At 46.7% G+C, this 27989-nt stretch overlaps 1 protein-coding gene across 1 annotated transcript; it reads right to left on the bottom strand.

The window, feature by feature from the left end:
* Window positions 1-1075: 1075 nt before the first annotated feature.
* Window positions 1076-27989, bottom strand: IL13RA2 (interleukin 13 receptor subunit alpha 2). The gene is made up of 9 exons (XM_038416847.2): window positions 27845-27989; window positions 24757-24908; window positions 20186-20339; window positions 18728-18848; window positions 13988-14172; window positions 9617-9768; window positions 7660-7804; window positions 5234-5336; window positions 1076-4273 (listed from the first exon to the last, which is right to left on the bottom strand). Exons 1-9 carry the CDS (start codon window positions 27921-27923, stop codon window positions 4225-4227), a joined length of 1140 nt encoding a protein of 379 aa, XP_038272775.1. The 5' UTR covers window positions 27924-27989; the 3' UTR covers window positions 1076-4224.

Genomic DNA, 27989 nt, shown 5'->3' with positions numbered 1-27989 from the left:
GGAAATCGAGGCCCAGTAGGGCAGGGGGTCAGGTTCCCTCCTCCCCCAGCTGACCACATCTGTTTTCTCCAGAGCTGCATATTCATGTCTCCTACCTGTCTCCCTTCCTGCCTGGGGGTTAATGGCCATCACTGGTTAGTAATTCAGCCTGCTAGGTGCTACTAGGGCACTGCACTTGAGACTTGTTTGGGGTGTTACTCAAAGGGCTGAGTGTCATCAGAAACCCAGGTTATGAGCCTTTCTTCTTTGTACAGTCAGCTGTGAGCCTTTTGGACACAGGTGACTGAGTGTGCCCTTTGTCCTGTACTGCAATGCACACAGCCACTGGCTCCTAGTGAGAGTGTACAGGATAAAAGCAAAATATTGTTATAGCTTTTGGCCCCCGGTCATAGAGCAGGAACAAAGTGTCACCCGTAGTCAGCTGGCTGGCAGGCCTGCCTTGAACCAGTAGCATTGTTATAGCATAGCATCCTCGACACTGAAGAGGGAAGAGCCCTTCTGGAGCACCTGGGGAAGGCCCCTTGCAAGGCAGGTGTGAGCACTCCCAGCAATGCCTCACTGTTTAATCCACTGTTTTCGTTGATAATGAGTCAGCGCTTCCTTCATTCCTAGCAAGGGTGCTTTCAATTGGTCCCAGCTGCATATGGAGGTAGGTTTTTGTTCTCTCTCAGGAGATGTTTTCTATCCTGGAGAAGGCCTAAGCGGCTGGAGTCTGTACCCCCTCCAAATGTTATGTCTAGTGGCCCAGATCGTCCCCTGCTGCAGATCAAATCAGAGCCAATGGCACTGTGCTGATTTACCCCAGCAGAGACACCCTTAGTTCTTTTTCTCTCAGGCCTTTCAATTCTTTAATAATTGTTGGTGCATGTCTCTGAATTTGGATACTGCAGAACTACACCAGTACAGGACTTCCCCTGGCTTTGGGCTTGTTACAGTTTGTGAGGTACTCTGGGTAGAAGTGCACATCTGAAAATAATACATTTTAATCAGCAGGGTAAAGAGACAACTTGTGCATTTGGAATAAATTCTTATTTTGATTCTAGTCTCCCCCCCCGGAATAACAGAAAAGTTTGGAGGTGTTTGGCCACTGATTTTTGTGGCAAGAAAGTTTATTAATTTAGGAAACAAGCCAGCACAGGAGTAAGAAAATACTAGTACAAGTATCAGAAATAAATGTGGTCCAAGGTAAATGAACAGACCCTGGTACAACATTGACAGTTGTGGTGGACTTGAAATGAGCCTCAAAGTCTTGTTATGCTACTTCAACCAGTGGGCCAAGCAGCCAACATGCCTCACCCCTGTTACACAGTTTCTTAGCCTGTTTTATAAGCATTTAAAAAAAATAAACTTTGCAGTAACACTTGCCTGAGTGAGGTAACCAAGGTGGCAGCAGCGCAGCTAAGTTTAATTAGTGTAATTTCTTTTGTGACCATCACAGAAGTCAAGCTGCGCTTTTGGTTAATTTCTTCTTCCCTCTCCAACCTTTACGTGTTGGGACGTCATGTCAACATTCTTGTGATGGGGGTAATTCCCAGCCTTTCCTCCTGCCCACTCTAAACATTACCGAATGCTTTGATTACATTTTTCCTCCCCAAGATTTAAATAATCCCGTGTGTGTTTTACTCACTAGGGCTCGGAAGAATCTGCGTGTCTTGCACTAAGTTACAGGATGAGTCAGCGTGAATATGTAAAACATGCCCGCCAGACACTGATGCGGCTAGGTTACTACTGGAGAACATGTTGCCACACTCAAGAACCACAGCTATATGGACTGTTTCCCTATTTGAGCGTGTGGTATTACTCACAAGACTGAGCACTAAGATAGCAGCAGCTGGGGGGGCTATTTTGGCCACTATAGCGGCTCATAATGGCTTATTGCCAACTGAAATGACAGTGTGTGCGGGGAGGAGGGGATCACGAGCACACACAACACCTGCACCAAAGCCCAGGCTAGTCAGCAGGCAGTCTGATACCAACCACGTACGATGGGTCTCTAATTGCCCCAGCCCACATACAGCAGCAACTTACATGCTGACACGACAAACCACAATAGTCTGTCCCCTGACACACCATCGGTCATGGACCTCCTTTCAGCCGCACAGAGCACCAGGCAGCTTGCCAACAGCCTCTCGCTGGTGTTAGCCATTTTCCTTTGCGCAAAACATTTTAATTTGGGTCATCCCTGGCCAGGCTGACCTGCTTCTTTGCATCTCTGAAGCAGTCCCTGCAGGCAGATGCTCTACGTCAGCCGCTCTTTCATGCCAGCCATTTGATTTATGGGAGGCTTTCAGTGTTCCTAACTGGGAACACTAACGAGGCACTGAGTCCTGGGGGGGCTGCAGCTACCTTAGAATAGGTGATATATCAGCTAATCGCTGCATCATCTGTGGTGAGATCCTTCAGGATGCTCCTGAAACAAGGCGGGGGGGGGGGGAATTGTCCTGGCTCAACATTTGTTTGTTGTGGCAGTTGGTCATTGGTCTCAAAATGTCTTATTGAAAATTTAACAGTCCCCATTTGCACGTGCAATTCTGCACCTAATTTACATGTGCATTGCATGTGCAAGTCATTGGCTGTGCGGGACCCTTGCCCGCACACACACCTGACTTACATGCAGTAACCGTGTATGGATGCACCCATCCATCAGGCAGTCCAACGCACATTTCTAGTATGCTGCGCTGCATGTGTGCCATGTGAAAACCAGAATAAAGAAAGAATGAGCCGGTGAGCTTTTAAACAAACATTCCCGACTGCATTCATGTGTATTGCTTCCTCTGCCAGTGTATTTGAGAAACGTCCATGAGCCAAACACTTTTGGTACCAAGAGTCTCAGCTCAGGGCCAGCATTTATTTTTTTCTGATTCCATCCTGCAACTTGGGCCTGGGTTCACCTTTTCTGTGCTGTATTATCAAGTCCAGGACTGCTCCCTTCTCCATTAGTAGTCGCAGAGTTACAAAGGCCCAATCGCGAGTTACAAAGCAAGCATGCGCCATACTCAAAAGATCTTTTGTCCCCCAGCTTCACTTCCCTCTCTGAGCCCCATCCCGCACACAGTTCCCATGCCAGGAGTGAGGTTGCAGGCTCAGCACTTTGCCCATAGGACGTTACTATTTTCTGCTTGGATGAAGGCAGCTGTTAGACTCAGGTTTGTGGTGATTTGAAATTCACCTTTCCAAGCATCAGCTAGTCACTGAAAGTTTCCTTCTTCTGAACCCTCCTCCCAGAATACATGTTCACTGAGAGAGTTGTAGAAAGTGAAAATACGCTCAAAGCAAGCTAAAGGAGTATTGGTGTAATGCGATTTGTCCATTATCAGCACTGGGCAGTTTTTCCTCCACATGTTTCATTTAAAGCTGGTCATACATTTCATCTGCTGGGCATTCCTTTGCATAAGGGTCTTTCAGATCTAGAAACCTCTGGGTGCTTTGTAAAGCTGCATTTTCCATGTCCAAGTCCTGCAGGACATCCCCTTCCAGCACTTCACTGCATATCCTTAGGATCTGTTCCTCCCATGATCCATCTGCCATTCACCATATTTGTAAGCACAGCCATTCCCTGCAAATAACGGTTTCAAGGTCTCCTCAATCCACTTTCACAAATAACTGTGGCATGGTAGATGACATGATTAAATAAATGCAGTCAAATAACGTTCACCATTTAAAAATTAACAGTGGACTGAAAGAAGGTAGCGAGGGAGCCAGCAGGGAAATATACCTGAATACGGACAATAGCATCTAGCAACCTTTCCTTGATCTTCCACTCAGTTTCCGTCATGTTAACAGTATTTCCACTCATTTTCATAAACGCACACAGCAGACCTGTCGATATTATTCATCACATTCTCCACTGCCTCCTTTTTTGCCCCGTTATGTTATCATAAAAAGTTATTCCAGCATCAGTCAATAAACTTCTCTGACCTTCATGTGGTTGGACTATAGACGCCTACTAAGTGTGTGGGGGGGAAGTAGAAAAGACTCGTAAGAAGTCCAGGTTTCATGTCTGTTCTTGGGATGACATGCTAAGGGCAATCCACTGGTCACAAGCTGTACAACAAGCCCATTTTCAGCGTTAGCATCCCACTGGAGGATGTAATTTACCAAGAATGCCAGGAACCTGAAGTTGACATGGGTCTTTATTATGGACATCAATAACATGTGCATAATGCAGCAGTAAGTTCCACTGACATCTCACAGGGCATCTCTGGAAATCATTTTATTCAGGAATTATTCCAAATATAGAGATGTAGGCGATATATTTTTCTCTCCATTTGTTCTTCAAAATATAAAAGGCAAATATAAAAAAAAATCAACATGTAGGTATGTATAAAATCCAGGACATCCAAATAATGGATCTATTAGAGTGACAATATTTCTATAGCTAACTCTTCCTTCTCCATTGACACCTGCATAAGTAAAACAACAAGAGACTATCCACGTGCTTTGAGATTATGTGGTCATAGAGAAAGATTCTAAACATAGCTTTCATGGTTAATTTACCTGATACAGATCCTAAGGGATACTTCTGACCCAAAGAACATTTAATTAAGTAATTAGGATGTGGATAATTAATTTACCATACCTGCTTTCCTCTGTGCAATCATTAACATGGAAAAACGTCTCCCCCAACAATGCATGTTACAGAGATATTGGCATAGAAAGTGTAGGGCAGCGCCTCAGTGTGAACTGACATAGTTCCAGTATAGGTTGGACACATTTACCCTGGGGGTGAAGATCTGCCCCCCGTGGCTTTGGACAGAGATGCTGGTATTAGTTCCACTGGTGTAAGTTGGGAGTAACTTCATGGGAACGGATGGAAACAGTTGAGAATTACACCGGGGCAACAGAAGAATCTGATCAGAAGTGTAACTTTACATCACCTGAACTTGACCTAGACAGCTAGGAGGAAGATGTACCTGCTTGTTCCCCGAGCCTTTCTAATACGATTTATATCATGAAGTCAACAAAAAAACTGTCACTCTTATTTTGAAATTTGTGTGATAAAGAGAGCTATACATTTATGCACAATAACGGTGTTGGTTAACATCGTATTAAACGTAATATTCATTGCTAGCATGTGAAACAAAGATTGTTTAGTACCAGTCTAAGGCTCAAGTTCTGCTCTCAGGTCTCTGTCAATGGCGATAGATTCTAGCATTATATCAGTTATACTTCAGTTCATTTAATTTCTAACTGTGCAATCTGAAAAAGCTAGACAAGTTGCCTTAGCACTTACCTTTTCTTCCGCTGTGCAGCTAATATAAATATTGTAACGACAGTCAGAAAACTTAAGACTACTGCAATGAGGATGAACATCTGCTTTTCATCTTTTCTGGACACTGTGAAGACAAGCCACAAAGCATTAAAGGAATTTCTCCATTCTGTAGTAATTACATTATACTGCAAAAAGACTGGAGCCAAGTATAAAATCCCATTTTCCCATCATATGCGCTAGTGTATTACTAGATTTAACATGCTGCACACATCCATTAATCCTTGCAAATATTTTAGGTTTAGACACATTATGCCCAGCTGTGGACCGTTTTTTGTACACTATTGCCACTTTTTGCTGAACTGAAATGTTTACCACCCACTCACATCAAGAGGGAAACATCTTTCACAAACCTCGAGGCAGCAGGCCCAATTCTGATCTCACTCATGCTGGTGAGAGTCTGGGGTGTTATTTTAGATTTACAGTGGTGTAATGGAATTGGGGCTGATAATGTGCGTTTCCAAAGGGAATTAATGTTTTCACAATTCTTGTTTTAGCGTTTCCAATTGCCAAGGAAAGGAAGCGCCTCCCACAAAACATTTACAACCTGAATAGCCCAGGCAGACAGAGGGGAGACAGAAATTTCTGTCATCCCCATTTCACAGATGAGGAAGTGAGCCCTAGAGGGGTGACGTGACCTGCCCAAGAATACACAGGAAGCTTGTGGCACAGCCAAGAACTGAATCCAGGGCTCTGGCCCGTGCCCTGGCCAGAAGAGTAACCCTCTCCAAACAGATGCTGTACAGGGCACTTAGTTGTTTTGAGTCCTAATTATAAAAAGCTGCTAACATAATGAAACAGATTTTAAATTCAGTCCAGACGGGCCCACTGTAACCATGACACTCATGTAGCCAGGTCACAGAAACAATACGATGGGTCACCTGCATCCTATGATAACCTAGTGCAGTTTGAATGTATTAATGTGTAGCCCCCCACACCCCAAAAACCCCCATCATGCCTTCCTCCTCATCTCATAATCCTTCGTGGTTGCAAAGGCTGCTGGGATTTAGTTCATGGGAAGACACGATGCAGGTGGTTTGGGGGAGGGATACTGGTTGAAGGATTGTTTCCTTCTCCCCCGCCCAGCACTCTGCTCCCTGCGGCAGTGAAGTCTCCAGTCGCTCTGTGGCCTCAGCCCCCTGAGCTGACAGCTGGGCTGAGCTGCACCTGGGCTGGTTCTGAGGCAAGAAGTGACAAGGCGGCAGCAGCAGAAGGTAGGGCAGGTTCCTAGCAACAATAAGATTTTGTTGACTTCTTCCCCTCTCCCTGTGGGCGAAATGCAGGGGGTGCCCCGTTACGACCTCCACCCCTCGAGGGTCACACCATATGGGCTGGGAAACATCCGCACATTGAGTTCTCACCACAGACTGCGTGGAGCCAGAGACAGTCTGAGTAGGTGGGATGACACACATATTCCAGGAATTGGGGTGTGCTCCTGCACACCCCGTGAGCACAAAGTGACTCTGAGCTCAGAGTCAGATATTCCCTCCAGGCCAAAGACTCACTACCCTGTAGTACTTGCTGTTGGAACGTTCCACTATCCCTGCATTCATTCATACTGCTGCTGTCATAGCTAATTAAATCAAGATTCCCCAGATGCTGCTTCCCAGAAGTGATGTGTCACTCCATTTATAAGTGGGTTTACTCACTAATCCTGTGTCTGGTGCTGTCCTGGAATGATCAGATCCAGAAATGCCATGGCTATGACCCAACCTGGGAAGTGATTTTCTGTTGGGATGCCTATACCATCCCTGCTTTGTAGCAAGGGGGGGGGGGATTGTATCCGCATGCTGCCCCTTTGCTCCTAGACCTCTCCTCCCAAAATCTCCGGTCCCATTTCAGCAACCAGAAATCCCCCTCTGTCAGCTAAACCCTCTCCATCCACACCAAGGTCAAGTAGCTGGTGAGTGGGGAAGGAATCCTGCCCCGAGGATGTGGTTCTCCACAGTCCACTGCTTCTTGGGGCTGCATAGTCCTGCACTCTGAACAAACAATGGCCAATGGACCCACATAGTGGCAGATGAAACAGCACAGCACCTCCTCTGTCCCTAGTCCTCAAATCCTGCCCCATGGAGGCTTGGAAAGTGTTCTCAGGGAACTGGACTGCATGGCATACTGGGGTGCCGGACTCCCTGTAGTCTGCTCTGCAAAATTAGCCCCGGTCCAGCAAAACTGTTTCCTGTCATGCAGTGCTCTGCTGGCTGCAGAACTGAAAGAGGCAGTTTCCCGTCTGTAAAATGGGGGGGTGTTTGGTGAAGGTGAAATAGCCCATGACTGCAACATGCTTTGAAGCAGCAAAACCATCTCTGGGCCAGATCCCCAGTTCTCAGTCCCAATACAGACCAATAACGGAGGTCCACGCCGCACTTGTTTCTTTCACTAACTCCTACCGTAGAAGCACTCGCGTGTCCATTCACTCCAAAAGCCCTTGTCAGCACAGAACACGTTTGTTTTCCCTCGTACACGGACACACGAGACATGGCTTCGATTGGACTGCGGGAAGGTAAAAGCAGTTTCCACTTGGGTTGACACAGACTGAGAAACGAGAACGTGCAGAATAAAGAAGGTTGATTGGTTACGTGCTACAGGATTTAGACCAGGTATCTACACTAGAAACTGACATCAGTATAACTATGTCATTCCACACCCTGAGCTACACCGTTGCACTGACTTAACCCCCGGTCTAGACAGTGCCAACAGGAGAACTTCTTCAGTCAATATAGTGACTGCTTCTGCGGAGGCTGATTAAACCCCCCGCCCCCAGGCTTTGTTTATTTGAAATGAATTTAGTGATGGCTTTCTACAAACCCAGCCTGAGTAAAACAAACAAACTAACCAACAGCTTAAACAAATTGTACTTGATCTATCTACTTGTGGTCGTGATCTATGGCCACAGTTTATTCTTGCTAATTTGTGGAACCCTTCATAAAGTTCACTAACTGGTGTATTATAATTTGCCAGTAAATGCATCATTACAGGAATTCATTCTAGCAATTTTGGAGCCCAAATTGTAATTGAACAGGCACAAGGAAAGGCACTGACATCAGCATTAGATTGTGTTCAGCACCACTTCTTTGAAGACATGAAAATTACACTTGCATTGGGCCAAATCCTGAAGTCCTTGCTCAGGCGAAACTCCCATGGATTCAACAGAAAGCTTTGCCAAGTGCAGGCTGCGGAATTGACACAATTAATATTTTGGATGCTTGAACTGGAAAGTTGTTCAAGTATCTCCTGGGGTCTCAGGAGAAGCCAGGGCCCCTTTTTGCCAGCACTGTGCCCTGAAGAGACTCCAGTCTACACAAACAGGCCAAAGGAGCTGGGAGAAAGGAAGTACTGTTATCCCCATTTTGCAAATGGGAAACTGAGCCCCAGAGAGATAAAGCAACTTGCTTGTGGTAACACATGGAGTCTGGGTAAACAATAGATTCAAACCCAGATCTCCTACATCCTAATTAGGGGCTATAGCTATAAAACCAGGCTTCACCAAGAAAGCAACGAACATCTGATGGTACAGTCCCCCCAGAAGTGAGAATATACTTCTCCCCAAAACACACTTCTGTTCCCTTTTTAAAGCCTTTGTTCTCTTCTCTCTCCAAGATCTGGCAATAAGAAGTGGGGTCTGGCATAACGATCTCTGCCCTCTGCTTCCCAGTCAGGCAGCAAGCAGGGAGGTTGCTTGCAATAGCATCCCTGCCACCCATTCAAGAACTGAAGAGCATGGTGCAGGCAGCTCTTCCCCCTTCACCTGCTGAAGCAGGAGGAGCCAGGCACGACAGCCTGCTCCCTCCACCTCCCATCCATTCGAGTACTGGTGTTGGGGCTAGTCAGTCGAGGTGAAGCTATGGGACAGTCAGGGCCCTGGGGCACTAAGCTCAGCCAGGGGAAGGAATGACATGCTTTTACATGCATGCGCATGCACAATGGAGAATCTGGCAGCCACGTCTCGTCTCTCTGCCCTTCGCAGATCTTACAGTCTGATCCAGAAGGCACAAGATTGGATCTTTTTATATGTAACCTTATATTCCATCTATAAAGGTCAGATCCTGCCCTCTGTTACACCACCGTATGTCTGGAGCAGTCTAGCCCAGTGTCTCTTTTCAGTGGGTCAGACTTTGCCCCATTGCACCCATAAACCCTCATTCCTCCCTGACTTTTTCAAACTGGTGGCAGCTAATGAGCCTCCCCACCATTCAGGTTCCTTCCCTGCTTCAGTTTCCAGCCCTCCCATCCCATCCTGATGGCAAGGAGATGGAACAGGCTTCATGATGAGCAACCTTCTTGCTCATCTTAAACTAGAGCCCTTTGTAAGAAAGCTGGTTATCAACAACCCTGTGCATCGCATACCGCCCAGGGATCATCACCATCACGTTCTGTCAGCTGCACCTCGTAGTCCAGGCAGTGTGGGGGGCTACCCCCAGCAGGAGGGCTCCACTCCACGTGAACTTCCTCAGAGGCAGAAATGGAAACTGACAGCTTCTCAGGCGGAGAAGGTTTGACTGAAAAGGAGAGAGAGATCAGACCTTCCACTGGGGAATCATTGTTACTTTCAGCACTAGTTGAACTTCAGCAACTTTCCCTGAGATGTTACTCACTGTCCACTGTCGTCCTGACAACCAGCTGTGTGGATGTGGGCTGTGCTGAAGACAGATGTGGGCTATTATACTTAGTTCTGAATGGTTTCAGAGTAGCAGCCGTGTTAGTCTGTATTCGCAAAAAGAAAAGGAGGACTTGTGGCACCTTAGAGACAAATTTATTTGAGCATAAGCTTTCGTGAGTGAAGTGAGCTGTAGCTCACGAAAGCTTATGCTCAAATACATTTGTTAGTCTCTAAGGTGCCACAAGTCCTCCTTTTCTTTTAGTTCTGAACGTCAGTGTGAATTAGATTCTTCCTCTGAAACATGGGTTTTGGTACTTAAAGCTCTTTAATGCCTGGAAAGTATGTTGAGATGTTATTGTAGTTGAAATGGCATTGGTTAGCAGCACAGTTCAGGGCAACTGGACCTGTATTCCCCTCCATGGTCCAGCCAGGGCACCCGTATTTAGGTTTCTGGCTCTCCAGCCTCCAGCTCTCTTGGGTGGAGACGTGTCTCTCCCCCTCCTGACCAGGGTATTTTCAGGCTGCCAAGCTCCCTGCCTACACTGTGAATTCCCCAGCAACATCAGGACTGCTTTACTTTCCTCCTCAGAGAAAAGGAACAGTGTAACTGCCATGGTTAAATTACACCCAGCTCTTTCTAAGCAAGCACATATTCCTAAGGTAAAAGCATTACAGAAAAAATAAAAGAACCTACGGGCACCAGACGTCACCTCAACACCAACAAGGGATCTGACTGGTGAGCAGTCCTTCAACTCCACCCCCAGAAGGTTTCCCTGCAGTTACCAGGCTCAGAACAAGAACACAGACGGGGCCAAGACCTTACCACTTTCCCAGCGAAGATTGGAACCTGTCCATTTGCTGGATCAGAACAAAGACCAGGAGTCAGGCTATTTAACCTAAGTCCTTTGTCTATTGGTCCCTGGAGAATCCAGTCTGAACCAGTCCATGGGAGCCTCACTCAGGTGGTGGTACTGCTTGGATGATATTACAACCCAAGTGAATTTGCCTAACCACCCTCCACTGTTCTTAATCCCTGGCGGGGTGTGGTCCCCTCCCCCATGGAATTCTGTGCAATGCCTGGCCCACAATGATACATCCATTTAATTCAGTAAGGTTTGTCCAGGATATTGCAAGAAATTTGCCCTGTCAGCATCAGCACATCGTCTGTCACTGCTGCAAAGCTTGTTGCAAATCTCCATCTTGCTACTAACTGCACCTGGGTTTGAGTTGGCTTACTATTGTGAACCTGGGCACAGAGATGTCCACACATCAAGGGGACATCCACCCTCTGCCCGAGGCTTTGCCTTCTCTTGTGTACATCTCATGTACAAATGCTTAAATAAGGGTCTATCATGGACTCAGGCTGTGCCAGAGAGATCTTTAAGCAGAATTTCACATTAAAATCAATGGCTGTGCGTTTGTGAGAGTATTCTGCTTAAAAACCTATGGCATAATCCAGTCCATAATACCTAGAGCTTTGGCTTCAGTGGTAAACGTTCCAGGACTTAAGAGATCCTTTTGTCAAACCAGCTTTGTCGCATGAAGTTACATATTGCAGAACAGCAGCAAGTGTATTTGTGCCCTCTGAAAATGAAGCAATTGCATGCAAACACAAACATTAGGGATGGAAGAGACCCCTGGTAAGTAGAGCTGGTCACAAGATGGAAAAGATGGATAGAAAGAAAGAGCTTTCACCATTAATTTTCCATTTTAAAAAGGCTGTTTTTCATACAAAAAAGACTTTCAAATGAAAAATGCTGTCCCAGCCTCACTCTGGAGTCATGACGGCCGTTCCCAGGCCCTGCAGCCTATCAGTCAGAAGTGTTAATACTGAAGAGGTAAATCAATCCCAGTCACACGTAAACTTCCTAGATAGAAGCATTCTAAATTGCCCTCAAATAGAATGATAGCCAAAAGGAGCAAAACGCATAGGTGATGTGTAAAATGGTATAGAAAACCCACTGCAGCCCCCTACTCTGTTACACAACCTATATTCCGATGTGTCTCCCCCACCACTTAAATCCTGACCACCTCATATGCTTTGATGACTTCATCCTCATGACAGCCCTGTGTCGGGCAAACAGGGCTACAGAGCTAGTGAGTAGAGCACAGAGAGGAACTGATTTTCCAGTTCGCCGCCTGTTAAAAAAAACAAATTCAGGTCAACTTGAAACAAATATTTTCAGCAAACCAAAGAGTAAAATTTGTTTTGGGTCAAAACGTTTCTTTCCATTCTCAAGACTTTTTACACAATTTTAATTTTTTAAGAAATTTAAGAAAATTTCAAAACAAAAAGTCATTTCAAATTGAAAAATCAAAATGTTTTCATTCTGAAAGTGTTGAAAAAAGGTTTAGATTTTTTCAGACTTTTTCTACCCCCAAACAAAAGAAATTTGGTGAATTCAACACAAATTTGCAAAATGTTTCTGTCAACCTGAATCTGCATTTTTTTGGCACAAAAATGTTTCGGGGAAAAACTTCTGGCTAGTTCTAATATTAAAGTGCCTTGCCTAAAGTCACACAGGAAGCCTTCCTCCCTTGGACCAACATATTTATGTGAGAGTAAGGGAACTTAGATTGGTGCAATTTCCATGCCACGAGGCCCTACGAAGGGGCAGTGGAGCACATTTGTACTCTGTTCTATTAGCTGTCCATGCCACACTCCTGTTTTCAGTCCCCCCGGGGAAGGGTGGGGGGAGGGCGGCTCCCTCTAAACTCATTTATGGTTTTAGCCAAAAAATCTAACAATAACTGTCATACTGCGTCCAGTTGTATCTCTCTTGGTTTTAATAAAAAGCTGGAAGGCCCCCGCACTTTTCTGAACTATCACAAGTTGTATTAAGACACAGAGAAGCTGTTTCTGTTCCAATGGCCATTCTTATTAAATCACTCACAGTCAATAATATGCCACATCAGGCACTATCTGCACAATACAGAGCAGAGTCTTTGCTCCCACCAGTACGGCCCCATCATACCCAGAGTGATGATCGTCTGAAGGGCCACCCAGTGACACAGTTGCTAGGTGAAAGAGGGAGAAACACCTGTCCTATGAGCAGGAACCTCCCACCCATGTAGCTGGAGGTCCCCACTTTCTCCCAGCATCTGCAACATTCTGTTTCTTTCCACGGTGATTGACAAAATTCTCCCTTAATAGGGCCATTAGGATGGCACTAGGAAACACCTTTGTAGACCGGTTATCACATTTAGGGCCAAATCCAGAGGTCTGGGGGAGAGGATAAGTTCAGGTGACTTGCACCTACTTCCAGCATCCTAAATGCGACTGTTAAACTAGTTTAGACACCCTCAGTTGCCACTGTTTACTGAGACATTGAATTTGGCCCTTAGGCTGGACCAGAATCAACTGGCTTCATGTAAGCGAGCCTTTAGTTGATTTTTTTAAAATGGGCCCAGCACTTTCCCCATGCTGTAAGCACCTTTCTCACACAGAATAGTTACTGCAAAGTTTAAAGACACCTAAATTACCAGTCATTACGGCTGCCCAGCCAAGACCATAAAACTACCCCACCAGCCCATAAGAGCCAGATCCTCAGCTGGTGTAGAGCAGCAAAGCTTCATTGCTTTCTGCTCATAGCTGTGAAAGTTTTCTAGGGTTGCCAACTTTCTGACTGAACAAAACTGAACACCCTTGCTCTGCTCCTTCCCCAAGGCCCCACCCACTCCATCCCCCCACCTCCTTGTGTCGTTTGCTCTCCCACACCCTCACTCACTCGCTCATCTTCATCAGGCTGGGGAGGGTCCCTTTTCGACTGGGTCTTCAGTTGAAAACTGGACATCTGGCAACCCTCTGGCCTCCTGTAAAGCCCAGGGCAGGGAACCTCCCCCTGTGAATCCTGCACCTAGCTCAGTAATTTGAGGTTGAACTGGAGAAGATCTTTTACCAAGTCAGCCAGGCTTGATTTAAAGATGGCAAATGATGGAGACCGTACCACATCCTTTGGTGAGCAGTTCCAATAGTTAATTACCATCACACTGACAAACCACCGAAACCTGTCCCCAAGACAGCTACTGAACCATCCCAAGGTCTACTAGACCATTTAAGAACCAGCATCTTTCCCCACAAAGCCTGCAAAAATAGATGGGTCCATAGTCATCATTACCTAGATTCTGAAGATGGAATGTGAAGTAGGAGGGTCTCAGCCATGTGGACTCTGAAGAACCATTAACACAGACATTGAAATCAATATATTCTGCCTGCCTCAGGTTTTGCAAATTGCATCCAGTATTTCTTCCATGAGTCTGAAGATAGTCATCACATTGCACTGCATGATCCAGCCCTTCGTACCTATGCATAAGTTAGGAAAATTCTGTTACATGCCATATTTAAATAGAGGATTTTTAAAATATTTGCACTGTGTTTTATTCTTCAGAAAGTTCTGACAGGTCATTGACTAATACAGTTCATGATCCAATGATTCAGTGAAATAAATATGCGAGATCAATCAAGATCTTCACCAGAATGGCCTCTTTAATCATTAGTCAGAGTGAATGAATATTCATGTCACTACTTCATGATCATATAAAAACACCCATAGTATTAAACATGAATCCTTTTTGTTCCTGGGCTGGCTATGGTGAAAAACCATTTGGCACTGAAAAAAGAAGTTGTGTTTCATGTCCTGTTTTAAAAGGTTAATGATTAAAAAAAAATTGCCCTAAAAGTGAGTAGGGCCAGGAAGCAGAAGAAAAGTCTTGTATTTTGATCTGCTTTTCTCTAAAGTTTCAGACAAAGCCAAACTAAAAATATGGTTTACAAAGAAGGCCATGACTCAGTCAAAGTCTGGTGAGTAACCAGACTTTCTTGGAAAGAGATGCACCCAGGCTAGCGGGTAAGCCATCAGGGGTCACTCGTGATGACGGTTGAAATGCCATATGGCTGAGTGTTAGAACATGGAGACGGCCGCTTTTACCACTGGAGCCAAAACATACAGAACGTTCCCTTTTGCAACGAGGTCACATGGTGCAGGAAGATTGAAAAGTAACACGTCCCCTGACACAAGGCAGCGACGTGCATCAGTCTGCTGGAAACCCTGGGAGGTCTGGTCACTCAGTGGACTCTCAGCTGAAGAGGTGCGCACCTTTTCTTTCCAACTATTCCACCCTGGGGAGATACTCGCATAACAACTGCTATCATGGATCACCAGCGGGGATTCATCCCAGGGTTACGAATCCCAGCCTCTACCAGCAGAGCTAACGGATAAGCAGCTTATCTCATCTCCTGAGACCAGCTCCTCCAGAAGAAGCACGGTACACAACACCAGAGCCAGGAGCTCTTGAGGAGGAAGTGATGCCTTGACCCGGCAGCTGGGGGTACCTTGTTCTCGGTCAGTCAGTATCTGCACGGGTACATTTTCCGAGCAAATCACAGCTTTGTGTAGCATCGGGAATCCCTCCCCTCATCTGTGCTGGGAACATTCCTCCAACCAGGTCCAAAGCAGGCCTGCACGCTCGGCTGTGGGCTCACGCCAGGGGATCTCCAGCTCACCTGCCCAAGAAGCCATGCTCACTTGGCTGCTTGCACTGCTAGTGCTGCCAGCAGCATGTACATTCCCAGCATGGAGAGGGCTGTATAAGGGCACAGTGCTGGCCCTGACCCCCTCTGCATGCTGGTTGGTGGCTGTGCTGGCCAGAGGGCTGACTTTGTACACGTGGGTCACTGGCACATACCCCTCCCCTGCCCAGCTAGAAGCATTATAGGCTCAGCAGGTATTGCACCTCTGGAGCTCCCATGTAGATGCACCTTCTCCAGTACTTCCTAACGCTGAGCTCCAATACGGTCCTTAACATCCCACGCTCTGGGGAGGGAACCCTCCTTCCTTGCCCAGATCCTGGACATTCCACTAGTGGGTCCATTTCTGCTAGGGCAGGGCTGGTACCCCAACTTCCTGCTTGCTTGGAGTCCTTCCATGATGTTTGCCGGAGGGCTGAATTTGGCCATTCTGTTTAAAGCCCAGTGGGTGTCCCTGTGCAGCATATATTATCTGGGAAAGGTCCCTCTCTTCACTTAAACTCACTCCTGCAATTTGAAAAAATGACGTTGGTGCAGGGGCTATGTTAACTGGAATGCAGTCCAGCTGCAGGCGTTTGTTTCTGTGATTAGGTGTTCCAATTCACAGTCATGTTTTTCAAACAGATCTTTGGCATTATTGTTACTAAAACAACTTCTAATCAGTTTTGATAGTTTTTGGCAAAATTGCTAAAAGCATGTGGAAACCAACAACTGGATAGATATTGGTGTCCCATTTGCATGGGGAAAGTAAAAACAATGCCTTACCAATAATTCACTTTTACATTACCTATAACAAATGTGACAGTGCGTTGTTAATTTACTTTAGTCCAAAAGTCCAACTTTGTTTTTCCTAAAGAAAAGAATCCTATGTGGCACCTTGCAGCAGGTCAATAGGATTAACTACACAGAAGAAATCGCTGGAAAATGCATGAATTAATGGCACTTATCTGGATGGGCTCGCACCACTACACTTGAACAGCCCCCTAACTTTTGTGGGATACACATTCAGGGACCTAGAGTGGCCGGGGTGCAAAAGAAGATAAAAGCCTAGAAACATTAACCTTCAGACTAGGCTGCTCATTAGGACTGGTGAACTCAAGCCAATTCCCACAAAATTCAGATTTACTTGACTTTATGGATAGCAGAAATGCGTGGTGGACATGCTTTAGTTCTGATGGGAAAGGCAGGGGCTCCAAGGTGCAAAACAAATGCAAAATACACACACCTGGTACAGAGAGCACCACCCATGTGAAGAATGGGGATCCTCACCAGGAGCCAAATAGGAGGCTGCATTTACAAACTAACACTGGGGCGCTCACCCCTCTGGATCTTTGTGCAGATGGGCACGGGCTGTGCATGCAGTTCTTTCCATGGACGATATCCTGTCCCTGGGGCTAGGTGAGGACAGGGCTCTGCAGACTGCAGGGTGTGGTGCTCTGGGTGGCGTCGGAAGGACATGCCCAGACTGAGGTACATTCCACCCCCCCACCCAAACTCCGCTGTTGGAGCCATTAGCATCTCTGCTGAGCCTCTTCATGCTCTTTAACCTCTCTACAGGTGGGTCCAGGGGAATGGCAGACATAGGCATGGGTCTCCCAAGGATGACTTGTGTACAGTGAATCCCCCAATGTCCCTGGTCCTACGGCTAAACCACTAACCATTCTGCAGAGTAGGGGAGGATAAACCCCACCTACGCTGTTCTGCTACTGCCCTCTTCTATGGGAGGAAGTGATCTCGTCCTTTAAGAGCTGCCCCAGATTACCCTGAAGGCAGCCAGAAGGGGTCCCTCTCCAGTCAATTTTGAATCTTGAAAAGTTTATTTTTTAAGCCATTTATTTAAGTGCAACTGTGAATCTGTGGCAGTCTGTAGCCCTATGTTCATTTTTTTTCCAAGGCTATGATGGATTTTGTACAAAATATGCTTTGTGAGGTATTGTTTGAAAACTCAACTTGCTGATCATTATTGTCCTGGTAAAATGTGTGTGGCAACTTTGTATGTAAGGGTATAAGATTTTACTGAACAACATTAATGAGACATGTTCCATGTTTAGAACAGCAGGCACATATCAATTCCTGAAAGACAAAAAACAAACTGATGTCTCAGCCAAGTGTCATCAAAACAAATGGTCTATCACCTGGTTAAGTGGCCATTCTTCAGCAGAAAAGAGGGCATGAGCAAGAAATTTACATTTTTAGCAAAGAAACAGCAGGAGGTTCTGGTCCCTACATATTTTCTGTCTCCTGATCCTCAGCTGGAGATGATTTTCAAAGAAAAAGACAATGATCAGAAAAAAGGAACAGAGGTCCCAAAATATGCCTCCCTTTCTCTCTGCCATGGCATCACCACCACCTGAAGGACAAGGAAATGAATGCTGAACTGGGGGAGGGGTCCTGACTGGTAGGATTCCATCCAGTAAGACTGCTAAAGCATGTGGTGAGAGAAACCTTTGCTTTGAATTCATTTAGCGTGTTAAGTTAGATGTTAATTGTATTTTATCTTTTATTTTCTTGTAACCAATTCTGACTTTTACACCTCATCATTTGTAATCACTTAAAATCCTTTTGTAGTTAATAAATTTGTGTTATTGTTTTATCTAAACTAGTGAGAGTTTGGATTGAAATGTTTGGGAAACACCATTTGGGATAACAAGATTTGTGCATATTCTTCTCTATTAATAAATGATAGACCTTATATGAGCTCATATCATCCGGGAGGCTGCTGGGCAGCATAAGAGGCACATTTCTGAGGGAAAGTCTGGGATGGGGAGTTTGCTGGTGGGGGCTGGAGAACTGAGGGGACACAGCTGTCCATCCGTCCGCCCATCCAGATTGTACCCTGGGGAATGTCACAGTCTCCCAGGCAGCAGTGTATGAATTCTTCCCTAGTACAATATTCAGTGCTAACTGAAGGACAGTAATAATGATTTAGAGAGTCCCAGATTCCAAACCCAAACTTTCCCAGGGCCATTGAGACCTGGGGTTTGATATGGACAAGTTTAGAGATAGGGCTCCAAGCTGCAAGTTCCAGATCCAGAGTTTGGGGGGTTCCAACCTAGGCTTTTGGTTTGAGCACATCTCTGCTACAATAATTTGATACAAAGGCTGTTTTCAGGAGCCCCAAACCTTGGCTTTCAGGGTTCATGCTTTGTTCCCCATATCTAGGTGCTAACATCTGTGTTTGGCATTTACCTATGTAATCTCACGTAATAGGGACACCAGCAACAAAAACAGAATTGTGATGGCTGTTTCTTTGTGTGATTCTAATGTGCTGTTCGTCCTGTGAGATGCCTCACCTGGCACCCAAATGCTTCCCTGCCAAGCTGGTACGTACCAATAATAAAACTCATAACGTGCCCCAGGAGGAGCTAGCCGGCCCAGCTGCCAAGTGCACATGAGGTGCTCCCAATTGTAATAGACACAGTGGAAGTCTCGGATCTGTGACTCCAGATCTCCTGTTAAAATAAAAGGAAATAATGACTATTATTTGAAAGGCCCCATTTGGGCTGAGCTGAGAAATAGCCTTGCCAACTCATTTGATTTCTCTGAGCAATCATGCTAACTCATGTAAACGGAACAATCAAGGTTTCAGAGTAGCAGCCGTGTTAGTCTGTATTCGCAAAAAGAAAAGGAGGACTTGTGGCACCTTAGAGACTAACAAATTTATTAGAGCATAAGCTTTCGTGAGCTACAGCTCACTTCATCGGATGCATTTCCACCAAATGCATCCGATGAAGTGAGCTGTAGCTCACGAAAGCTTATGCTCTAATAAATTTGTTAGTCTCTAAGGTGCCACAGGAACAATCAAGATAATTTCATCGTGATCATGCCAGAGGTACCTGCTACCTTGGCAAACACTTCATTTTAAGTGACCTTTGCGTATCAAACCCTATTTACATTTATTTATTTGCAATGGAAGGGTGAATTATTAATTATTCAGAGGTGACTTGTCTGAGCAATTGATTAGATTTCAGCTAAGGGAGGCAGGGTCACACAGCAGGAGGGCCAGTTTCTGGTCTATGATTTGATGCGCATTCTCAGACAACTCACTTCACTGCTCTGCAATACTTTGCGAAGGGTTTTGAGAGCCCGAGGGGAAAGGCAGCATGCAGGCAAGACCGTACTGTTGATCACTGATGGGGAAGGTCATGTTGCATTCTCCCCTCCTGGCAGGGCACGGGGAGGGGAGGGGAGATCAAGCCGGGGTTCTCCCATCCAGGGACTGCAGAGGCATGCGCCCATGCACACATGTGAGCAGGGAGGTTAAGCCAGAGCGCTGCTATCAGGGCTCGGGCATGGGACGACGGGCGTTTAAGGATGTGTCTACACTGTGATTAAAAACCCGCGGCTGTGCCAGCTGACTCAGGCTCAGCGGCCATTTAACTGCTGTGTAGATTTTCGTGCTCGGGCTGTAGCCTGGGCTCTAGGATCCTGTGAGGTGGGAGGATCCCAGATCTTGGGCTGCAGCCCAAGCCCAAAAGTCTGCACTGCAATGAAACAGTCTCAAAAGCCCGGGCCAGCTGCAGGTGTCTAACGGCAGCGTAGACAGACCCCAAATCCACAAGCCTCAAATAATAATTTGCTAAGCAAAAAATTGGCCTAACCTGGCAAAGAACATTTTTTGCATCTAGCAGCCAGACAGGCTCTGCTATGCCTAATGCCTGTCTGTCTCCATCGCCTTACTGGGGCAGCAATAACTTGGTTGCGGAACCTTTCAGTCAGGTCAACACATTTTTCCAGGAAGGTGCAAGGCCTGGAAAGGTCACGTGGGGGACGGCAGCCTGCTCCTAACCTTGCGAAGGAACCTGGAAGGTAGCATGAATCCAGTCACTCTTCACTTCAGATTCATTTGTACAACGTCCTTCCAGCAGAGTCTGGACCTTTGCTTCAGTTCTCTTGCTGAGATCAAATCCAACGCCGTATTTTAATTTCTTAGTAAAAACAACCTGGTGTAAGACGGACAACAATGTAATAAACGTTTGGTGTGTATATTGGCTGCAAAGTTTGCCATGTGTGCTTGCTCTCTGCATTGTACTATATTATATGTACATCACAGGGTTATACACACACACACAGTTTCCAGTGGACACAATACAGATCTTTTACATTCCTAACAAATTTGCACTGTTCAATTCTTATCTAGCACCCAACATTGCAGTCCTCTGCACCTCCCTCTATGGGGATGGATATCCTCCAAGGCACTAATGAAACACTGAAATTCATCCAATCTAATCCCAGGATCCAACTATTCCCGTGTCCTGTCTCAAACAGTCGCCAGCACCAGATATTACAGGGGAAGGTGCAAAAACTCCCAAATAGACAATTCTGGAACAACCTGCCCAGAAATAAAGATTCTTCCTTAACACTACCAGTGTATGTTGCCCCTTAATCGGTTAGTTTCTCATTTGTATGGGTCTCTCACTGCAACAGGGGACCATTTTAAAGAAGAGGCAGGGGACTCAAGGGCAGGTGTCCCTTTGCAGCATGCAGAGTTTAACAGAGATGCTATAGAAAGTGCCAGTACAGATTAGAAGGACCTACCAGCAGAAGGGAGATGAACCGTGCAAATCGGCCTTCCCTTTTAACTGATTCTTCATGTGGCGAAGTGCAATCAATCTCTCCAAGTCAGGGAGATGGAGCTAGTTAATTCCTTACCAGCATGGTTTGCTAGGAATTAGTCCCATCAAATCTGGGACTTTTACAATTTTTTTTTGAGCATTTAATATTTTTCCTGAACTTGAAAAAATAAATTGTACATCACCTAGTAACAGGAAAACAAACAAATGGTGGCTTAAATTTAAAAAACAAAACAAAACAAAGAAATGGAGATGGATTAAAATTAAAGAGCAAAAGTTGGATTTATTTGAAGAAAAAGAAGAGAAACAGCAGAACCCGATTCCTGTCCCACCTGCGTCACTGCAGCTGATGCACACAGCCCTTGCGCTTGCACTTTTTGCTAGTAGTCCAAGAATATAAAAGAAAGTCTTTTGAGCCATGTGCTTCTGACCAGCCTCTGACTAATCTCACCGCCCTGGGGGCTCTGATGCTCACACAGCCTTTTACACAAGCTGCTCCCTGTGGGCATAGGTGGCGAGTTATATTCCCACCTGGTGCCCGGGCACCAGCAACATTCAGAGCCCAGGGGCCCAGCTCCACCAATATTTGGGGCAGGGTGTCCCCCCCCAGCCCCCCCTGCTGCCCCCCTGAGTGTCCCCAGGTCCCTGCTTGCTGCTCCCATGCACCTCCCTGGGCCCCGGAGCAGAGTGTCCCTGCCTCTTCCCTGCAGCTCCATGCTGCCTCCCTGCATCAGCTGCTGCCGCAGGGTCCTGCTGCCCCATCTCGCCAGGCAGGGCAGACTGACTGAGCCTGCCCTTCCCCCTCAGACCTTCCCTTTTCCGGTGGGACCCTCCACCTGCACAGGGCTCCCCCCGCCCGCAGTCTCTGCTCCTGCCCCACGCTGGGCAAGGGGCAGCCCCATCCCCCACCCCCAGTGAGGCTACAGTCAGGGGCAACAGCAGGGGAGGAGGGGCACCCAGCAGCCCCCGGCACCCACCATGGGGGAGGGGAGGGAGATTCCGGGGGAGGGGAGGGGCCCTAGGAGCACATGCAGTGACAGTGGTGGGGGTGAGTGTGCTGCTGGGGGGGCAGGAAAGGGGGGGTCCTCCCCCAGAGCTTGCTGCTGCCAGTAGGGAAAGGGCTGGGGAGAGTCCTCCTCTCTGGCCCCTGGCCTGGAGCAGCCTGCCTGCCCCCCAAACTCATCCCCAGCTCTGCCCCACCCCAAAGCCCACACCCCCAGCCAGAGCTTTCACCCCCCCAACGCACCCTCAACCCTCGCCCTGAGCCCCCCCAACACCACAACCCCTTATCCCCAGCCCCAGCGTGCCCTCATCCCCCCCAACACCCCAACCCTCTGCCCCAGCCCTGAGCCCCTCCAGCACCCCAAACCCCTCATCCCCAGCCCCAGCCAGAGCCCTCAGTCCCCCAACACCCCAACCCTCTGCCCCAGCCCTGAGCCCCCACCTACACCCCAAACCCCTCATCTCCAGCCCTCATCCCCCCCAACACCCCAACCCTCTGCCCCAGCCCTGAGCCCCTCCAGCACCCCAAACCCCTCATCTCCAGCCCTCAGCCCCCCAACACCTCAACCTTCTGCCCCAGCCCTGAGCCCCTCCAGCACCCCAAACCCTCATCCCCAGCCCCAGCCAGAGCCCTCATCCCCCCCACACCCCAACCCTCTGCCCCAGCCCTGAACCCCTCCAGCACCCCAAACCCCTCATCCCCAGCCCCAGCCAGAGCCCTCATCCCCTCACACCCCAACCCTCTGCCCCAGCCCTGAGCCCCTCCAGCATCCCAAACCTCTCATCCCCAGCCAGAGCCCTCATCTCCCCACACCCAAACTCTCTGCCCTAGCCCTGAGCCCCCCAACACCCCAAACACCTTATCCTGAGCCCGAGCCCCCATCTCCCCACACCCAAACTCTCTGCCCTAGCCCTGAGCCCCCCAACACCCCAAACACCTTATCCTGAGCCCGAGCCCCCATCTCCCCACACCCAAACCCTCTGCCCTAGCCCTGAGCCCCCCAACACCCCAAACCCCCAGCCCCAGACAGAGCCCTGACCCCCCCACACTCCTACTTTCACCCTGAGCCCCTCCCACACCCCAAACCCCTCATCTGCAGCCACACCCCACAGCCCTCACCCCTGCACCCCTTCCCTCTGCACCCCCTCCCATCCCCAAACTCCCTCCCAGAGCCTGCACCCCAATCCCCTTCCCCATCCTAGGGCCTGCACCCCAGACCTCCTCCCCTACCCAAACTCCCTCCCAGAGCCTTGGGGGGCAGAGTTTGGACGGGGGTGGGTTCTGGGCACCACCAAAATTTCTACAAACCTGCCACCCCTGCCTGTGGGCACATGCTCCGGTTTTGTGACTTCATCTTTCATTTCATCTGTGTACTCTGGGCTGCCCATAGAGTAAGTTAATTAATAAGCCCTGTCCCGGTCAAAACTTTTGGCAGGACACTGGGTATTTCACATGATATCTGTGTCTTTCTTCCTGGTCTGCATTTTACAAGATACTTTTGTTGCTTCTTCTGAGTCTGCTTCTCCTCTTCTAGTCTGTCTCTTTATTTCTTCATCATCCTTGCAAATTTAGAAAATTCTGACTTTTTTCTATAAAGATTTCTTTGGGGTTTTTTTTTTTTGAGCTATTGCTAAAATAATCTTAGAAAAATCAGCACACGCAGACATTCCTGTATCATTAAAGGTTTGACTTCCCCCAACCAAAGTGGAGAAACCCAGACACACACAACACATTTCCCCTTTCATGACCTATTAAATTCCTCCTAGCAATGGGGATTGGTTAATAGAGCTCTTCCCTGCTTTAGGACTCATCTGAATAGTCAGCCAGACAAGTCTGTGGCCTAGAGCTAAAGGCAACATGGAAGAGTGTGCCCAGTGTCGACGAAACTGTCCAGCAGTGGTAGCATGGCTAGTCGCCAGGCTATTGGCTGCACTGTGATATTCCAATTTCTTTCCTTTTCACCTCGACTTGACCTGTTCTCTAGGAGCCCACTGAGGTCACTGGAAAGACTCCCCTTGTCTTCCGTGGGTTTTGCCAATGGCCCTACAGAGAAGTGTGTCCAACACAAAATGGCCTGATTTTTTTTGGGCACTTCTAAATATCTGACAGTGAGCAATTGTAGCATTGGGTATCTGCTCCTTTAGCCCCATTACACGTTTACCCATGTGGGAGCCTTATCTCCCAGTCTACTGACAAGTATTTCAACAATCCTCGATGCAGTAAGCATATCTGTTCCCTCCTTGCTACATTTTAATGAGATAAGATCAGCAATTGTACTTTATGGATGATTTCAGTTCAAACCATCTCTCAGAGATAAATGTAAATAGTAATAAAAAATACCATTGGGGTACAAGAAATGTTAGAATGTTATGAGAATGAATCAAACGTAATCTCGCATTTATAAAGTGCTTTTCATCCCAAAAGATCGTAGGCACTTTACAGACTCCCAGTTCTGCAGAGACTGACTACTAGTGCACTGAATGCTATGAAATTACTCTTGGCAATAAGCACTACACCCAGTCGGAAGTGTTTGTAGAAGCAGGCCCTTATTCGGTCCCAAAGGTTTTGGTGGCTGCTGTTAAGATGTAAAATATTTTCATCCTAATCCCAGACCTACGTTTCGATATTGTTCATCTTTTTGGTTGATAGTTTGGCCTTGTCAAAGGAAGTTGCTCTAATTATTTTAGAACTTCATATCATTCACTTTTAAAAAATTTAATCAACAGATGAAACGAAGGGAAAGCAGTAGCAATATACTATACACCAAGCTAGGCTTTATCTTACCTTCCAATCTGCATCACCAGTGCTACGGTATTTTAATTTATATTTTATTGTACACTGATCGAGGGTTAGCAGGGAAGGTGGAGGCTGCCATTCTATACAGAGATGGCCTAAAAGTCCAGGGTCAATTATCTGAAGATTGCGGGGAGGTTCGACTGAAACAGAAAAAGCAGTTGGATAAAATAAGTTGTTTTAGAGAAATTTAAAAAAATCCAGGTATTTCAAACTATGATTTTGCCCAGAAAAATTCCCTTTTAGCCACAGAATTTCTAAATGCTTTGCACCAAGGTTACTGCATCAGCATAAAGCTGCCTCTGCCTTCAAGATTAAGCACAAATTACTTGGACTCAGTTCAAAAAGTGTTTTAACCATGTTCAAAAGCAAGACTCGACAGTTTAGGGCAGGTCGTTAAGAATGCTGGCGCCCCTGAAATGGCAAGGCTTTACACAGGTAATTGTAACTGGGACAGGGCACCAGCGTTCCTAAATCTGTTCCTGTGAAAAATGTCACATTTCTCATGCATCCAGGCTGACTCAGCCTCCTCCCAGCACATATGTGCACAGCCAGGGAGACAATTTTGATGTAAAATAATCCCTTCCTCCCCCCTGCTCCACCCCCGGCCAGCTTTTGCATTGTTTTAAGCAAGATTACAGCTCTGCTTTCCCCCCTCAAGTGCTCACTTTTAAACCCTAATATCAACTTGTGTGGGTGATTTCAGATGACACTGCAAACGCACCATGCACATTGAGTAAAACCATAGGAAGTCAGATCAAATCATTTTCTCTTTTGGGAGAACATACAGTAGCTAACCAATATCAGAGACAACTAGCCCCTCTCTCCTTAAATATTCTCTTCTGTGTATTAGATCTCCGTGGAACCCAGTTGGGGCTGGGGAAAGCCCTACTCACCTGAGCAGACTAGAATACAAACCAAAATCAATTCTTATTTTGGGCACCTTCCATCATACAGAAGTACTTCTACTCTTATTTTCAGTCTGGCTTTTATTAAAATAATGTGAGAAAAACTGTCCTACATTACAATCACTGCAGTACCATAACAAACCAGAGTGCCTTGAAGACGCATTTCATGCTTTTTAAAAATATATTTCCCAGTTCCTCAGCTTATTAAGAATGCCATTCTCTTTCATTAAGATTTCTGAGACCATTTCTCTTTACTAGATCAATCCAGAATCAATTTCACATCTAAGATTTTTTTTCCTATACACACTATCTTGAGACCCAGGATTACAATTTAGATAATTGGGGTTTGTAGAGATTCAGTTACAGGACATAATTTATTCATAGTCACCTGGACTGACTGGTGGTTTTCATTGTAGTGTTTTAAAGATTGATATATTGGCTACGCCATTAAGGGAATTGCAGGACTCCAGGTCCTTTGTGTCTTCCCCTAGGACTCTCATCCAAGATCCACACACTCTTTCCAAAAAGAAAAGGAGTACTTGTGGCACCTTAGAGACTAACAAATTTATTAGAGCATAAGCTTTCGTGAGCTACAGCTCACTTCATCGGATGCATTACCACTCATTTTTCATGGAGCCTTAAGAGACCTGGCTCCAGGAATCTCTTACAATGGAAGATGACTTCTTAAGTCAGACTTCCAAGTGCTCCCAGAAGTCTTTGCAGGATAACGGCTCAGAGAAGATTGGTTTATTCTAACCAAGACCCCAAACACCACAAACTTTAAGCCTCCAGGCTTCATGCTTCAGGCCCCATATTTCCCAGTTTGTACAGCTCTGAGGAAGGTTTGTGAGGGTGAGCTGCACTGTTTAGATGGTGCAGTCTCAGCTGTGAGCTAGGAACTCAGACTGCCGTATTTACAGTGCCGTTTGCAGCAATAGGATAAAAGGAACTGGAAGTAAAATTAGAAAGGCATCAATGAATTAAGAGCTTTATTTTCTGTATTAGGTGTGCTCAGTTCACAAGTAACCAGATTCCGTCCCCTGTTCCAGCTGCTAGCCCTGTACACTCAGGCTGAGCAGAGCTCTGGGGTCTGAGAGTTATGCTGGGCTCTTTCCAGCACCAGTAATCCTAGGTCCAAATCAAGAGCTTTAGTTACAGTTGTGCAATCTCCTGCAGTCAAATGATGCCTTGCAGACTCCTGGGCAGCCCTCTTGCTTTCAGCGAGGTTGCACAGAGGTAATTGCCTTGAATGGTTTGCCACATGCTGCTGATGGATACGAAGGAAAAGACTCCAGCTTGCTGTGCCTTAGCTGGGCTACAAGGCAGCCTCTGCTGACTGGGCCTCTCTGAGCTAGCGCCGCTTGGTGGACACCCCGAAGCAGAGCAGGTAATGTCACCACCACATGTCCTCATGCTCAGGGACTCCTTCCTGGTGCCCAGGGGTAATTTACACCTCCCTGGGCCAGCTCTGGTGAATCTGGCCCCATGGAAGTTTCACATGGAAAAGGACTGCAAGACTGAGTCCCCAGCCACGTGGCTCAATCACCGGACGGTATTTATCTTTGAGAGGGGAACAGATGCGTTTCAGTTCCTCTCTGTCTAAAAGTGGACTTTTATCATTGGAAGCACACACTGCATTTTGATAGCAAACATTCATTAAGAGAAGAAACAATTTTATTGTCAGTTCCCTTCAGGTTGTAAATTAGCCCCATCCACCAGATTAACCTGCTACATTCGGCTTCACTGGGAAATATTGTGGAGTATTTTTCTTGGACACCCAAAGTGCGTTTAGACAATTGAAGCAACGTGTAATAGATTTATTGTACATCAGCACTGGATGCCCCTTCCTGCTTCCATTGAAGTTAATTGCAAAGCTCCCATTAAGCCCAGTAGCATGTTTGCCCCATCCTGCAATTGGATCCGTGCATGTAAACTCTGACAGGGATCTGCCCATTTGCAGGGTCAAAGTCATGAAAAGCTAAGACTTAGGAATCATCCTCATACTGGTTTAGACATAGCACATTCTGCATCTTGGCAGGGGGGTAGACTAGACAGCCCTTGCAGTCCCTTCTAGCCCTATGCTCTATAAACAGCTTGGTAAATTTCTGCACATTATTTAAACTCAAGCGAGCATTAGACAATAGCGTAATCATCAATGCTCCTTGATTTACCTGATATCTGGTGTCCTGAGGAACCCGTGCAGAACCATGCTAGGATTGTGGTGATGGCACAAATCCACTGGATGTCCATTTGTGTGTAAGACTTCAAAGCTTCCCACTGGGAAGTGTATTATGCCAGAAAAATATTCGCACATGA

This window comes from Dermochelys coriacea, chromosome 9, assembly GCF_009764565.3.
Source record: "Dermochelys coriacea isolate rDerCor1 chromosome 9, rDerCor1.pri.v4, whole genome shotgun sequence".
Lineage (NCBI taxonomy): Eukaryota > Metazoa > Chordata > Testudines > Dermochelyidae > Dermochelys > Dermochelys coriacea.
This window is presented reverse-complemented; position numbering and strand designations above follow the sequence as displayed.

Bases quoted from the DNA above. Each gene is read 5' to 3' on its own strand.
- IL13RA2 (XM_038416847.2), bottom strand. From the start codon at position 27,923: ATGGACATCCAGTGGATTTGTGCCATCACCACAATCCTAGCATGGTTC. The intron at 14,173-18,727 runs GTACGTACCAGC...ACTTATGCATAG, and splicing joins CGTTATGAGTTTTATTATTG to GTACGAAGGGCTGGATCATG. The intron at 4,274-5,233 runs GTAAGTGCTAAG...TATATTTTGAAG, and splicing joins GCTGCACAGCGGAAGAAAAG to AACAAATGGAGAGAAAAATA.